Raw genomic sequence first — 15309 nt, 5'->3', positions numbered from 1 at the left:
GAATGCACTCCTGCCAGGTTTGCTGGTCTAATATGACCAGTTTCCTTATGCAGTTATTTATTCTTAGAGAACAAAATAAATATTTATAACAAATGATTTCTTCCAGAGTTTGGAATAATTGACATTACAATAAAATACGTGCTCCAAATAATATATAGGAAAAGAAAATATCAAAACATTAATACTACATGTGTTGAAAAGTTACACTATACTTATTGCAAAAATTAAAATATATTTAAAATAAAAGTATAATAATGTTCATTTTAAGCAAAGGAAATAAGCAAAATATTTAAATGCTTATGAAAGATAGCATCAACAATGAAAACAGCTTTCCTCCTGAGGAGGAGGGCATTAGTTAGCAGGGAAGCAGGAATCTTTTGAGTTTTGAGTAAGCAGAGTTCAGTTTCCAAACTCAGAATCTCAGTTGTATATTATAAAACCTTCCTGTTAGAGGTAGACAACTACTAAAATTAGCTCAACAGGAAATGAATGATCAGAAAACACACATGGGATACAATCCAACAATATTCAGATTGCCAGGTAGGAAAAGGTAAAATAAATACAATACTGATTTTATGATGTTTGACAAAATCATGCATTTTGTTAGACATTCAAAAAAGAAAATATTATTTCTCAAACTATCAAAAGAGACTATAATTTCCTTTAATGTATATAGAGATCCATGTATAAGGAAAGAAGAAATCTGCCTGCTGAAAAATCTAGAGTATTATTGGTATTCAGTAGGGAAGGCAGCACAAAACCACCTGAGAAACCTTGACACTAACGGTACTTATATCTGCTGTCAATCACTCCTTCCTTGACATGTCAAGTGCACATCTTTTCAGGGACAACTTCAATCAACATTAGCACTCAGAATACAGCACAGAGTGTCACTGCTTCAGAAATGAGAGGGAAACAAAATGTGTTAGGTGGCAGGGAGAGGCAGAGAGGTATTCTTTATCAGAAACCAGATTCAAGTAGATAGTGGATAAAAATCTGGAGCAAGTTGGACAGCTAAAATCAGATAGTTTATATGGATTTCTTCAACAGAACAAAAATGCTCTCTTGTCATACATACTACAAAAGAAAATTTGAACCACATTTCATCGAGGCTGACAGAGTTCATCCTGCAAAAATGACCTTTGGATTGGCAGAACTACCTTGCATGCCATTATTAGAACCTGGAAAATAAAGTTCATTTGGGAGGAGGAGATCTCTAAGTATGGTTCTAAGACATGAAAGGACTCCAGCTGAACATGGTGGCACATGCTTGTAGTCCCAGCTACCGGGGAGATGGAGGCCTGAGGAGTAGCTAAGCCCGGGAGTTTAAGACCACCATGGACAATTCAGTGAGATCCTGCTGGGGGTGGATCTGAAGCAACTGTGCATTTGTGTGTTTCCCTATTTCTCTCTCATTCATTCTCATTATCCTCTTCATTCTTTGTGTTTCTTAAAAATCTAGTTCTCCCTTTAATTCCTGTATTTTTTGCTCAGATTCTCAGAAAACAGAGTGAAAGAGCACTGGGTCTAGAGACAGACAGCCTGTGTCTAAGGCAGCACTGCCTAATTAGACAATAACTCTGGGCAAGCTGTTTAACCATTCTAGACCTCATTTTGCCTAGTGTAATGTGTTCAACAACCCATACTTTACAGGGCTGCTGTAAACACCAGGTGACATACTTGTACATAAGTACATGACAGTGATTGGTGCTGGACCTATCTCCCACCTCCAGATTCTGTTGCCTTAGACTTGACAACAACTGAGACTACAGTCATGTGCCTTCTTGGCCTCGCCGAGAAAATGCAGGGAAAGACATCTATGTCAACTGTGGGACTGTACAGGAGCAATAACCAAGGAAAGTGGGAGCCCATCAGACTGTGTGAACATGTACTTTACAAATCATGACTTACAACCCATCCATTTGCTGGTTGTATTTGGTTGGTATGATCCTCCGGGTGTCAGACATTATTCCTGGGCTGATATGGTGTTTATTAGCTGCATGAAAGAATCGTCCAAGTTCGTAGCCAATTCAAATCATACACACAAAAACACACTCTTTATAGAGGCTGTCAGAAGAGCAAAGTTATCAAAGCATGTCCTCTAGTTCAGACATTAGCAGCTTTCATCACTGTGGCCTGATGGGCCACAAAGGCTGGAGGAGATGGCTGTATTTTACAGAAATATTTCCAAATTTAAAAACATGGAAGAGGAAACCTAAACAATGGCTTGGTCTAGTACTTATTTTAATGCCTTTCCCTAAAATAATTTTTTGCAATATTTTCCATTCTCCAATAGGCAAGCCCTATATTTGAAGCTGAGTTGTTTTTCTGCTAACTCCACTAACTTTTACAATCTTCCCATTCCAGCAGAATTTAAAAGATCAGTGACCTGGCCTGGGTTACCTACATGAGAGGGAGGCAAGACCGATGAGGTTCAGGAAGAACAAATTTCTTCCCAAAAAGAGAAGATTTCTCTTTTTCCAAGTTTGATACATAATTGGGGATACAGAGCTGTATGCTACACCCCCATGTTTTCAATTGGTATTCTTGTCTTTTTTTCTTTAGCCCTTTATTACATGTGTTATTAAACTTTAGAGCCAAAAACTGCCAAAAGCCACAAAACATTCATTCCCCTCTGAGATTAGAAGAGGAAATGAAACATTTTTATTTTCATCTAATATAGTGATTTAAGTACTCAAACTTCATACTAAACCAATCTGCCTCCACATGTGGATTAGAAGCTACTCAGCAGCAACAGCATCAGAAAAGTTCTCATCACCCTGGGAAGTTCACACTAATAATTAGAAAGAAAAAAGGAAAGCTGTGAATTACAATGAACTAAGACTAAATAAGTGTCCATGTTGGATTAAAGAATTTGAGTTGTCAGTTTGATGTATAATGAATGTGAAAATAAGCCATTTAATTAAATGGAACATGATATAATCACTTTGTTCTGCATTAAACCACTTATTTTAACAGAATGTCTTTAGTTTAGCAATTGCTTACTATTACATTACCCAATGACTTCTCCTAGACATGTTTAGCCTACATTATTCCAAATTTGAAATCTAGCACTTATAAAATAATACCAGTTTAGATGATAAATTTCATAAGTTTATTCATGAATATTAGAACAGGAAAACTGCATTTAGTCACAAAGAGAATAGATTTCTAGTTACAGCTGCTAAAAAAAAATGCAGAACCAAGAGCACAAAAAGACTACAAAATCATTTCAGTTCAAAGCAGTGTTTTGCTTATTGACTGTTTTAGTGATTTAGACTTTTAATTTATTTTCTAATTCTATGACTATAGAATGTCTTCTGAAACAGTTTTCTCTGAAGTTAGAAAGGCAACTGATAAACCTGGGCATTAAGGTCCTTGCAAACACATGCTACCACAACAGGTTAGAGACTGCCATGCCTGGGGGACCACACTGAAAGACAGCCCACAGAAAGAATGACAAAAATGATCAAAGTAGAAGAAAGGCGAGAAGGACCTAACTGGCAACAGAGAACGAAGAAAACACCTGAGGATAGAAGAACAGCCTGGCAAGGGGACTAGACAGGCCATATTTTTGGACACAGATGCCATCTACTTACTGCTACTGCAATTCTTCCAAGCACGTGCTCTGGGATTTTCCTATATACATCCAGAGAGCCCCCTGTAGAGACAAAGATGTGTTACTACAAAAGCAAGCACCACACAACGAAGTGTACTCCTTTGTGCATTCCCTGTGCAGATAAGGTTTCCATTTTCTTACATCATGGGTGGAATATGGAGGTAAAACTGGCTTTCTGTCTAACTTTATTAATGACACAATCCCACTATGAGGAACATGACTAGCTACTTCCACCTTTATGCTCAAGTGGATAGTCACATACACGACCCGACTGAAGGAGACCAGTGAAGGATGGGCTCCGAATCTGCACTATATGAAAACTTACAAGCAAACACAAAACTACAAGGATTAACATAACTATTACACTTGTCATGTCTCATGTACCAGTTTTCTGAAATGTAAGTTTTGGCCCTATCTTAGAATTTTCACACTTATCAAACAGATGCTGGTGAATATGAAGTTGAAAGTGCATACAAAGACTGATAAAGCAAATCTACAATTTTATCCAAATGACCGCTACTTTCAAAAGTAGCTACCCCGATAAACAATCTACTCTTGGATTTTCTGAAATCCTTTGATACCATTGCAAAAATCAAGTTATGAGGTAAAAACATAACAAAAACATAATCTCTTGAAGTTCTATCTTAGGTTTATAATTACATTTTATTTTCTGTTTGCGTGTGTGCACAGACACACATCCATGGAGGTCACAGGACAACTTGTGAGAGCTGGTTCTCTCTTCCCACCAAGCAGGTCCCAGGGACTGAGCTCTGGCTGTCAGGCTTGGCTGGAGGCACTTCACCTGCACAGCCTGGTCATGTAACTTACGTTTTTACTAAAATGTGTCCTACATCTTTATCAAATGCAGCATCTATTAAACCACTTTTGGCAGTTTCTAAAAATGAAAAATCACTAGGCAGAGTCATCCTGTCCTTTCCATAATCATCTGAGAGAAATGTTGGAATGAAAAAGTCCACTCAGAATTAGGAGTCCTGCTAAGCCTGGTGAGTGCTCTGTGTAGTTCAATCTTTATCTTTTTGAGACAGGGTCTCACTATTTAGCCCTGGCTGGCCTGGAACTTGCTATGTAGACCGGGCTGGCCTTGAACTCACAGAGATCCTCTTGCCTCTGCCTCTCAAGTGTTGGTATCAAAGACATGCATCACCACTCCTGGCTAATCATTCTTACCAGGCTAACAATGGCAGAGAGTTTGGGTTTAATTCTTACCCAGCTCCACTATCATTGCTATTCTATAGATCTACCCAATAATGCTAATTCTTGGACTCATCAAAGTAAGCACTGGTGCTAGTGGAACCTTAATCTCACTAGATGGCTATAGTTACTCTGATACACTTTCAAAGAAGGGACTTCAAATCAACTATAGAAACAGCATCATTTTAATGCCTGAAATTTCCTACTTAGTAGTACATTAACTGTTATAAGAGAGCTGGAGAGATGACTCAGGGTATCCCCTGAGCAGCACTGGCTGTTCTTGCAGATGACCTGTGTTCGATTCCCAGCACCCACATGGTGGCTAACAACCTTCTGGTAACTCTAGTTCTAGAGGAATCTGATGCCCTCTTCTGACCTCTGAGAGCACTGCACGGCACAGGCACACTTACATACATGCAGGCAATACACTCATACACAAAAAGTAAAAACAATAAAAAAAATTACACCAGACATGGTGGGTGGCACATGCCTTTGATCCCAGCACTTGCGAGGCAGAGACAGGCAGATCTCTATGAGATCCAGGCCAGTCTGATCTACACAGTGAGTTACAGGTCAGGTGGGGCTACAGGATTGCCTCTCAAAACAACAACAACAACAACAACAACCAAACAAAAAACCCAACAAAATTTTAAAAAGTTTGTGCAAAGAACAAATACTTCACTCACTAATGATAGGATGAGACCTACTTTACTATTATGTAATAACCTCTTTTAAAGAGTCAAACTTGGCTGGAGAGATGGCTCAGTGGTTAAGAGCACTGGCTGCTCTTGCAGAGGACCCAGGTTCAATTCCTAGTACCCATATGGAGGCTAATGACCATCTGTAACTTCAATTCTAGAGGATCTGATGCCCTCTTCTGACCTCCTTGGACATTTGCATGACACAGGTGTGTACCTACCTACATGCAGGCAATACATTTACACATATAAAAAATTTTTTAAAAGAATTAAACTGAGGTGCAATCTTTCTGTTCTATGAAGAAATCACCCAGGATATTTGAGAAGTAACTTTTTTCCATTTGACTACTGGATGATTAAGTGTCTAATGAGGTTCTAGGATGAAGCACATAATTTTTTGAAATGCAGTCAAGTCTATTTTGCAAATATGAATATTGTTACATGCCATGTTTTCCTAAAGCTAAACACCAGAGAAAAATTATTTTTCTCTGTAAGAATGGCACATGCACAAAGTTTCATCCTTATCCAGTGTAAAGGAACTAGAGGAAAACGGTCACTCTTAAATAAGTTCTGCTGGTGCTCTCACATGCTGACAGGAGGCCCAGCAAGCACGGGATAACTAACTTCATTCTTTGACTCTAGGTGCTACTGGCAAGATCGTGAAAAAAAGGCACTACGCAATGAGCGGAACCATTCTTATTTACTAAACAACAGTTTTATCATAGATGCCATAAAAGTGAAAATGCGGCAGAAAAACAGTTCATATTCTCATCGATCTTTTGGATAGATTGGTAGTTGTGCAGATGAATAAGTTTGAGATGATAAAGCTTGAAATGTTGGTATTTGGGAGACTGACAATGGCAGCTCACTAGACCAATCCTTTCTGAAGCCAATGGTTTAAGGACTCGGGACTTAAAACTTGGGGGTATGACAGCTGGGGCTACAGTGAGACCCTGTCTCAAAAAGACCAAAAAAAAAAAAAAAAAAAAAAAAAAAAAAACAAACAAACAAAAACTTGGGGGTACAAACCCATCCACATGCACCTATTTCTACACAGGATATAGAACAGGATGGAAATGGCTAAATAAACATCACTTTTAACAAACCAAACCAAAAAAAGCCCAAGGTTACATTACCAACATTACCAACAGAATAAACCAAAAACAAATCCTATTTTGAGGTAGTACACTGGTTTTGTAAGTACCCCTTTAGTCCAGTCAGACCCACTTTCCTCAGCCATCCATAAGGGCAGACCTTTCCTTAGCTGGCTCTGTGTCATCAGATCCATTCTGTCCTTTCCATACTCATTAGAGATAAACGTTGGAGATGAAAAAAAAAAAATGATGCTACAGATCTACCCAGAATCAGGAGTCCCGTTAAGCTTGGTGAGCACACTGTGGAGTTCCCTGACTCCCATGATGCTAAAGGGTAGAGGGTTTGCTTTAACTTTTATTTCATTTCACTATCATTTCCATTTTACAGATCAACCCATAAAAAGTAACTCTTAGACTTAAATCATTAAGCATTAGTGCTAGAAAGAACATTAATGATAAGTCCATAGACTTTATTTGACTTAAAGGAGAGATTGAGTCCCAGAAATATTAGTGTGACAGCCACAGCCTGCTGATGGCAGAGTTCAGAGGAGACCGAGTCTTTGAACTTCCCCAAACGAAATAATCTAAAAGGACTTTCAGTGATACCACAGAGTTGTGGAATTACATGTGAACTGGAGATGGCTTTCAAAGCCTCTGTAGTGCAACACCATTACAACATACACTGACAAAGAGTTCAGACTTGCTGAGATTTGCAGTTCAAGGCTTTTATTTTTCTGGACTGAGGATTGAATCTACAGCCTTATACATGCAAGGCAATCACTCTCCCACTAAGCTACATCTCTAAGCCTGATTTTAAAACATTTTAAAACTCATTCATCTGTGGCCCCTGAATTTGAATTGCTGTTCTTGAGTCAAGGTCACAGGTTTGTGCTCTGTGACCCTCACTCTTTGTGTTTTCTGACCACACTCCACCCCTGACCAGTCATTTTCCTGCATGCCACTATGCATATGGGAAGCCAGAAGACTGCTAGTAGATCAGCAGAAATCTATGCCTAGTACCAAAAGGCCACACATTTCTTTTAAATATTTTATTTACTATTTTTATTTTATGTATATGAGTATATTGTGTGCATGTAATAAGTGACCTGTCACTTGAGGTCAGAAGAGGATATCAGATCCTCTGGAACTGGAACTACCAATGGGTATTAGCGACCATGTGGGTGCTGGGAATCAAACCCAGGTCCTCTGCAAGAGCAGCCAGCACTCCCAATCTACTGAGCCATCTCTCCAGTCGCTCCAAAAGCCACATATTTCTGTTAAGTTAGGGCCATTAGATTCTTTACTTAAGTAAACCAAAATGTCTATGCTTATCCTACTACAAGATCTAAAATACAAATAGTTATCTTTGTTCATAGGACAAATATAAATAAGCAGTAAATGAACGGGAAGCAACAATGCTATCATATTAATACAGCATTTGCCTTAAAATGACCATGATTACTATTAATGCCGATAAGACTAAAATCAGAAGACATGAGCAAAAACCTTTAATATAAGGTCTCTTAATTTCTTTTTTTTTTTTTAACTTATTTTTTTATGTATGACTGTATTGCCTACATGTATGTGAGTGTACCTGTGTTATGGAATGGCCCATGGAGGTCAGAACAGGGTATCAGATTCCCCTGGAACTGGAGTTACAGATGGTTGTTAGCCACCATATGAGTGCTGTGAATTGAACCCAGGTCTTCTGCAAGACTAGCCAGTTAACCACTGAATCGTCTCTCTAGCCCCTCTTTTTTTTTTTTTTAAGAGTTTTATTTATTATTATTCTAAATTTTATGTGTATGAGTGTATTGCCTGCATATATGTAAGTGTACCCATGCCATGCGATGCCCACAGAGGTCATTGGAACTGGAGTTATTAATGGTTGTTGGCCATCATGTGGATGCTGGGAATGGAACTTGGGTCCTCTGCAAGAGTAGCTAGTGTTCTTAACTGCTGAGCTATCTCTCCAGCCCTAAGATCTCTTAGTGTCTGATAGCTGAAAATACAGTAAACTCTTTCTCTGCAACACAGGCTTTTGGAGAAAACCAATTTTCTCCCATGGTGGTAATCCAAACATGCATATATTCTGAGAACTTCTACTTGGATGTTTCTGAATAGTTTTGACTGAGTGTGAAGGCATATCACATCCCTCCCTTACTTAACAACTTTCCAGTGCCCTCCTAATAAATGTGGAATAAAGCCTTACCATAGCCTATGAGGCCCACAAGAGCTTGCCTGGGTCTATGGCTCCAGCCTCCAGTCCTGTCACGGGTTCTCTCAGCATTACTCTCTAGTACCATGGCGCTCCTGCATCCATCTTGGAACATTTATACTCAGTAGTCCTGCCTCTAAGATTCTCCCAGTGGTCTTCCTTAACTAACTCATTAACACTAAGGTCTCTGATAAGTGCCACTTCTATCTTGACCCCCTATCTAGCACCTGCTCTATCAGTCACTATCCATTCTGCTTTATGTTCTATTCTTCGCTGAAAAGGGACTGTATGTGTCTGGGCCATGAGGAAAAGAATTAAATCCTGTTCACTGCTGCACTCACAGGAATAGAATAGTATTTGAAAGAAAGTGTTCAGTAAACATTTGAAAATAAATGATATTATGAGATCAAAATTAGGAAAAAGTTATACAAAATTTGACTGCAAAAGGGAGGGGAAGGATGGGATGGCTGGAGGGCAACACATATATTATTTATGTTTATTTTTTATAGCCTTTGATGAGTATGGACTACGTACTACCTTCTAAATTATCCTAACTATATGACTAAAATGAATCATGTTTAAATAAGTAAAGGAAAGTATAAAGCTGGTGCCCCTAAATAATGGCTATCAATAAGGAGACAGAAATCATATGGGAACCAAACAGAAACTTTTGAGTTAAAACATGTAGTAACAGAAATGACAATTTCAATATAAAGGAGCAAGAGCATGAGAAGGCAGAAGAAAGAACACAGGGATGTGAAGCTAAGCCAGTGAGATCACCATCCCGAGGAGGAAGATGAGAGAAAACCAAAACAAACAGATTCTCAGAGGTATGGGTTAACCAGCAAGCACACCAACACATGTACAATGGGAGGGCTAAGAGGGAGGAAGGAAAGAAAGGGACAGAAAGGCCATTCAAAGAGACCCCAAATTTGATGAAAAACATTAGTCTATACATACTCAACACCTTTCAATATCCACACAGGATAAACTCAAAGAAATTCATACTTCTAGACACATCATTGTGAGTCTAGTCAGACAAAGACAAAAGGAAACTCTTAAGAGCAGCAAGTGGTACCAACACACACCAATTGGGTCAAATTGGGCTGGAAATCTAATTTCAGTGGTGCTTGCTTAGCAAGGCCCTGGGTTTGATCCCAACACTGAAAAAAGGAGGCATGTTAATGGCTGATAATTCATCAGAATCAGAAGCACCGAGACCAGAGGCAGCAGGATGGCATAATTGAATCATTGAAAGAAAATGACCATTAATCCAAGCATTCTATGCCCAGCAAAACTACCCTAGAAAACACAAGGGAGGAAAGAGAGAAGATATCCCCAGATAACCCAAAATTGAAAGAATGAATCACAGCTGACCCTTTCTACAAAAGATAAACTAGACTCTCACTGAGCCAACGTTGGATTGAAATTCCAAGACAGTAATAAAATCTACAGGAAAAACAGAGAACATTAGCATAGACAATTCAATATGAAAATAAAAATGACATAATACATGTGTTTTCAATTTTTTCCTTTGGATTTAAAAGATAACTGCATAAAACAATAATTATAAAGCCATTCTGGACATGCAGTATGGAAGAATGTAATTTATATAACAATAGGTACACAAAAGAGGGAGGAAGTAATAGAGCTGTAGAGAAGCAGCGTGTCACTAACTTACCATGTTCAACTTACAGTTTTTACTCATTATCGAAATGCTCCTTCTCTTGGTCTATTGGTATATAGTATACTATGGTCTGGTAAAAGCAGATAAAAACAGCAAGGACCACTGCCAGTCAGCTACTGTGTGTGTGTGTGTGTGTGTGTGTGTGTGTGTGTGTGTATGTTTAGTATACTGTGTTGTTAAGCTATGATGCTTGGTAGACTAGGTTTTTTAGGTGCATTTTTATGATATTTTCAATTTATTATAGGTTAATTGGGATATAGCTTTATTATAAGCATCTGTACTATTAAAATGAAGTATTTTTTATTTCTTAATAATTTATTTATCTTTATTTTATGTGTATGTGTGTTTTGCCTAATGTATATAAATCCACTCATCTCCTGCAATGCCTGGTGAGATCAGAAGAGGGTGTTGAATCCCCTGGAACTGGAGTTACAGATGGTTGATAGCCATCCTGCAGGTGTTGGGAACCAAACCAGGGCCCTCTGCAAAAGCAGCCAGTACTCTTAACTTCTGGGCCACCTCTTTAGCCCCTAAAATGAAGTTGATATAAATCTAAACTGTTTTTTCGTTTTGTTTTGCTTTTGAGATAGGGTCTCACTGTATAGCCCCGGCTGGCCTGAAGCTTACTATGTAGACCAGGATGGCCTCGAAATCACAGAAATCCACTTGCCTCTGCCTCCTGAAGGTTAGGATTAAAGGGGTTAGCCACCATACATGGCCTAAACTAAAATATTTTAACTTAAGATCCTGAGGACAACTGCTAAGGACACAACTGTGATGGTTAGTTGTAATTGCCAAGTTGACACAATCTAGAATAGCTGGAAAGAGAGTCTCAATGGGGGATCCTTTAGATCAGGTTGGCCTATGGGCATGTCTGTGCAGCATTGTCTTGATTACAATGATTAGTGTGGGACGATCCAGCCCACTGTGGGTGGCACCATTCCCTGGGCAGGAGATCTTGAACTAAGTAAGAGTAGAGAGACTGAGCTAAGCAGTAGGCACGCATGCATTCTCTCTCTGCTCTTGGAGGTGATGTGACTAGCTGCTCTGATTTCTTGTCTTGGCTTCCCTACAATCACGGACAGTAACATGGGATTGTTAGCCAAATAAGCCCTTTCTCCTCTAGGTTGTTTTTTGTCAGGCATTTTTTCACAACAACAAAAACGAAACTAGAACACAACTACGTAGTAAAGGAACCACATAGGAATTTAGATAGCATGTTAGAAGACATTTAACCTAAAAGAAGGCAGTACAATGAAACTATAAATATAAATCTTACTGTGTTACTACAATAAATATAAATGAGTTGAACAATGATTAAATCAGAAATTGACAGAACAGATTCATGCTCAGAGAACCAACTATGTTAGAAGCGAATGACAGAAAAGATAAACTATGCAAACTGTGATCAGTAGGGAGTTGGAGTGATTATATCAGACAAAATAACTTTAGACAAATAGAGCAAAAGACAGATGGCTTCTAATGATAAAAGGGCTACTCCATGAAGATATAAAAATGATGATTTAGCCAGGTGTGATGGAACATCCCAGCACTCAGGAGGCAGAAGCAGGCAGATCTCTTTTGGATAGAGGCCAACCTAGTCTATATAGCTAGTGAGTTCCAGGCCAGCTGTGACTATGTGAAGACATTGCCTCAAAAAAACAAAAAAACAAAATACAAAGAAACCCATAGACAATATACCTAAAAACAGAGACTCAAATATATGATATGTAAGCTGATTAAATTGAAGAATATAACCAAAAAACATTAGTTGGATACCTCAATGTCTCACTTTTAATGGTGAATAAAAGAACTACACAGAAAACTAACAAGAACCTAATATATTCAGAATAGCACCATAAACCAAGGCCCAACAGATATCAAAGAACAGCCCACCCACCAGCAGCAAAAATGCTTTATTCTCAAGTATATATTCAGCATTCTCCAGGACAGACTATTAGACATTAAGACAAGTCCAATAACCTTGAGAAGAATATCGTCATGCAAAGCTTACTCTCCAACCACAGAAACTGGCAACAGGAAGAATCATTGAAAATTCACAGTGATTGTATGGAAAGAAAACAATGCTACCATAAGCAAAAATAGGAATGTAAAAAGGAAATCAGAAGGGGCTTCTATGGGAAACTGGAAACACAACATACCCAAACTTGTAGAATATGGCTAGAGCAGTGCCTAGAGGTAAACAAATATAAAGATACACTTTCAACAAGAAAGAGCGAAAAGCAAAATCCTCACTTTCTACCTAAAAATAAAAACAGCAACAATAAACCAAGTAGAAAATAGAAAAAGAAATCAAAGAAATCGAAAGTTGGTCCTTTGAAAAAGATCAAAGAAACCCACAAATCTCCAGCTACACTGATCAAGAAGAGAGAAAATTCAAGTTAATTCATCTTATCAATATCTAGAAATTACTAACTGTACAAAAATAAAAACTATTAAAAGGCAATATAAGGAATGACTGTATACCCACAAATGAGATGTTACCCTTATACATAACCAGCGACATTATAAGAAAACCACAGACCCACAGCCTTCCCATAGGAATATGGATACAAATATTTTCAAGGAATGTGGAGAGCATGCTTCTATACCTGAGACCCTGGGTTTAATCCTCAGCAAGCCCCCTTGCCCTGCTACATACTCACTCACTCAACAAATTACTATCAATCAGAATCCAGGATTATATAAAGAATTTTCCATTGTGCCCAAGGTGAGTAATTCTGGGCTTGCAAGATTAGTTTACCAAGTGCAAAGTCAATTAACATGATACATGATATCATTGGGACAAAAGACTAAAATCACATAATAGAATCAACAGATTAGACACAGAAAAAGTATCTGACAAAATTTAATAGCCTTTCACAATTAAAAATGTATATAACCAAAAAAATAGAAAGAATTTTCCTCAACTTGTTCAAGATAATTTATGAAAAATGTACCTCAAACATCATACTGTTTAAAGTCTGAAAGCTTTCCTCTAAGATAAGAAAGAGAAGGTGCCTACTCCCATTTCTATTTGACTACACTAAAAGTTCTACCTACAGTGATTCAGAAAGAAGAGAAATATACAGCATCCAGATGGAAAAGGACAAAGTAAAACTTCTATTTGCAGATGAAGTTACCTTACACAGAGAAAACGCTGAGAATCCACAAAAAGTGCTGAAGTTAATAAACAAGTTCAGCAAGGTGACAGGATGTAAGTCCAATATGCAAAAATCAATTATTTTTCTATATACTCACAGGGAACAATTCAAAATTAATCTTAACATACAGTATGATTAAAAAATAAAATACTTAAGCAGGGTAATGCAGTCCTTTAATCTCAGCACTCAGGACACAGAGGAAGATGGATCTCTGTGAGGCCAGCCTGGTCTACACAGCAAGTTCCAGGCCAGTTGGAGCTACAGGAAGACCCGTGTTAAAACACACACACACACACACACACACACACACACACACACACACCAGCAATAAACAAACCAACAAAAATAAAATACTTATGAATAAATTCAACAAATATAGAATCTGTACACTGAAACTATAAAATATTATTTTAAAACGAGAAAACACATAAGTGTAAAGACATATCCATGCAATGGAAGACAATATTTTTTAATTTATTAGTTTTTTTAAAAAATATTTTATTTATTATTTTTATTTTATGTGTATGCATGTATTACCTGCATGTAGGTAAGTACATCTGTGTCGTGCAATGCCCAAGGAAGTCAGAAGAAGTTGTTGGATCCCCTGGAACTGGAGTTACAGACAGTTGTTAGCTGCCATGTGGGTGCTGGGATTCAAACCCTGGTCTTCTGCAAGAACAGTCAGTGTTCTTAACCGCTTAGCCATCTCTCCAGCCCCTAATTTATTAGTTTTATTTCATGTGTATGAGTGTATTGCCTGCATGTATACAAGTGCACCTGTGTCATGCAATGCCTGCAGAGGTCAGAAGAGGGCGTTAGATCCCCTGGAAATGGAGTTACAGACAGCTGGTGGCTGCCATGTGGGTGCTGATAACTGAACCTAGGTCCTCTGTAAGGCAGCCAGTGCTCTTAACTGCTGGGCCATTTCTCCAACCCGACAATATTTTTTAAAATATTTTTATTTTAATGTGTGTGGACACACACACACACACACACACACACACACACACACGAATGTAGTACAGTATGTACTCCTAATTGCTGAGTCATCTCTCCAGCCCCAAAGATTTAGTATTTTTAATATGGCCAAAATTTTAAAAATTGTTAGAATAAAACAGGTGCTACACTTTTGTGCTGTTGAATTAGATGTGTGTGTGTATGTGTGTGTGTGTGTGTGTGTGTGTGTATAATATCTAAGCAATAAGCAAACAAAATAGTATGATAGAGTTCATTAAAATTTTAAAACTTTAGACTTATAGTACACCATTAGACAAATGAAAATACAATCCACAGAATAGGAGAAAACATTTGCAAATCTTCTAGCTGATAGGAATCTTGTACCTAGACTATACAAAGAACTCTTGCTGGGCCTGGTGGCATAGACTTGTAAATTGTAGTTACTCAGGAAACTGAGGCAGGAGGATCACAAATTCAAAAAGAAATGAAACCTTACAACTCAACAATATAAATACCCATTACCCATTAAAAACTGGATAGAGGGGAGCTGGAGAGATGGCTCAGTGGTTAAGAACACTGGTTGCCCTTGCAGAGGACCTGGGTTTGGTTCCCAGCACCCACATGATGGCTAACAACCATTTGAACTCCAGTTCTAGGGGA

General features: G+C 38.2%; 1 protein-coding gene across 8 annotated transcripts in view; it reads right to left on the bottom strand.

The window, feature by feature from the left end:
• Map2k5 (mitogen-activated protein kinase kinase 5) overlaps positions 1-15309 on the bottom strand; it is a 277836-nt gene that overhangs the window by 157891 nt on the left and 104636 nt on the right. For all 8 annotated transcript variants that reach the window (XM_008836355.2, XM_029565020.1, XM_008836356.3 and 5 more), the window contains exon 12: positions 3600-3661. In XM_008836355.2, coding sequence (XP_008834577.1) covers positions 3600-3661 — 62 coding nt within the window. The remainder of the gene's footprint in view (positions 1-3599; positions 3662-15309) is intronic.

Source organism: Nannospalax galili, unplaced genomic scaffold, assembly GCF_000622305.1.
Source record: "Nannospalax galili isolate Female #2095 unplaced genomic scaffold, S.galili_v1.0 scaffold54, whole genome shotgun sequence".
Classification (NCBI taxonomy): Eukaryota; Metazoa; Chordata; class Mammalia; order Rodentia; family Spalacidae; genus Nannospalax; species Nannospalax galili.
Note: the sequence above shows the minus strand (reverse complement) of the source record. Positions and strands in the feature narration are given on the sequence as shown.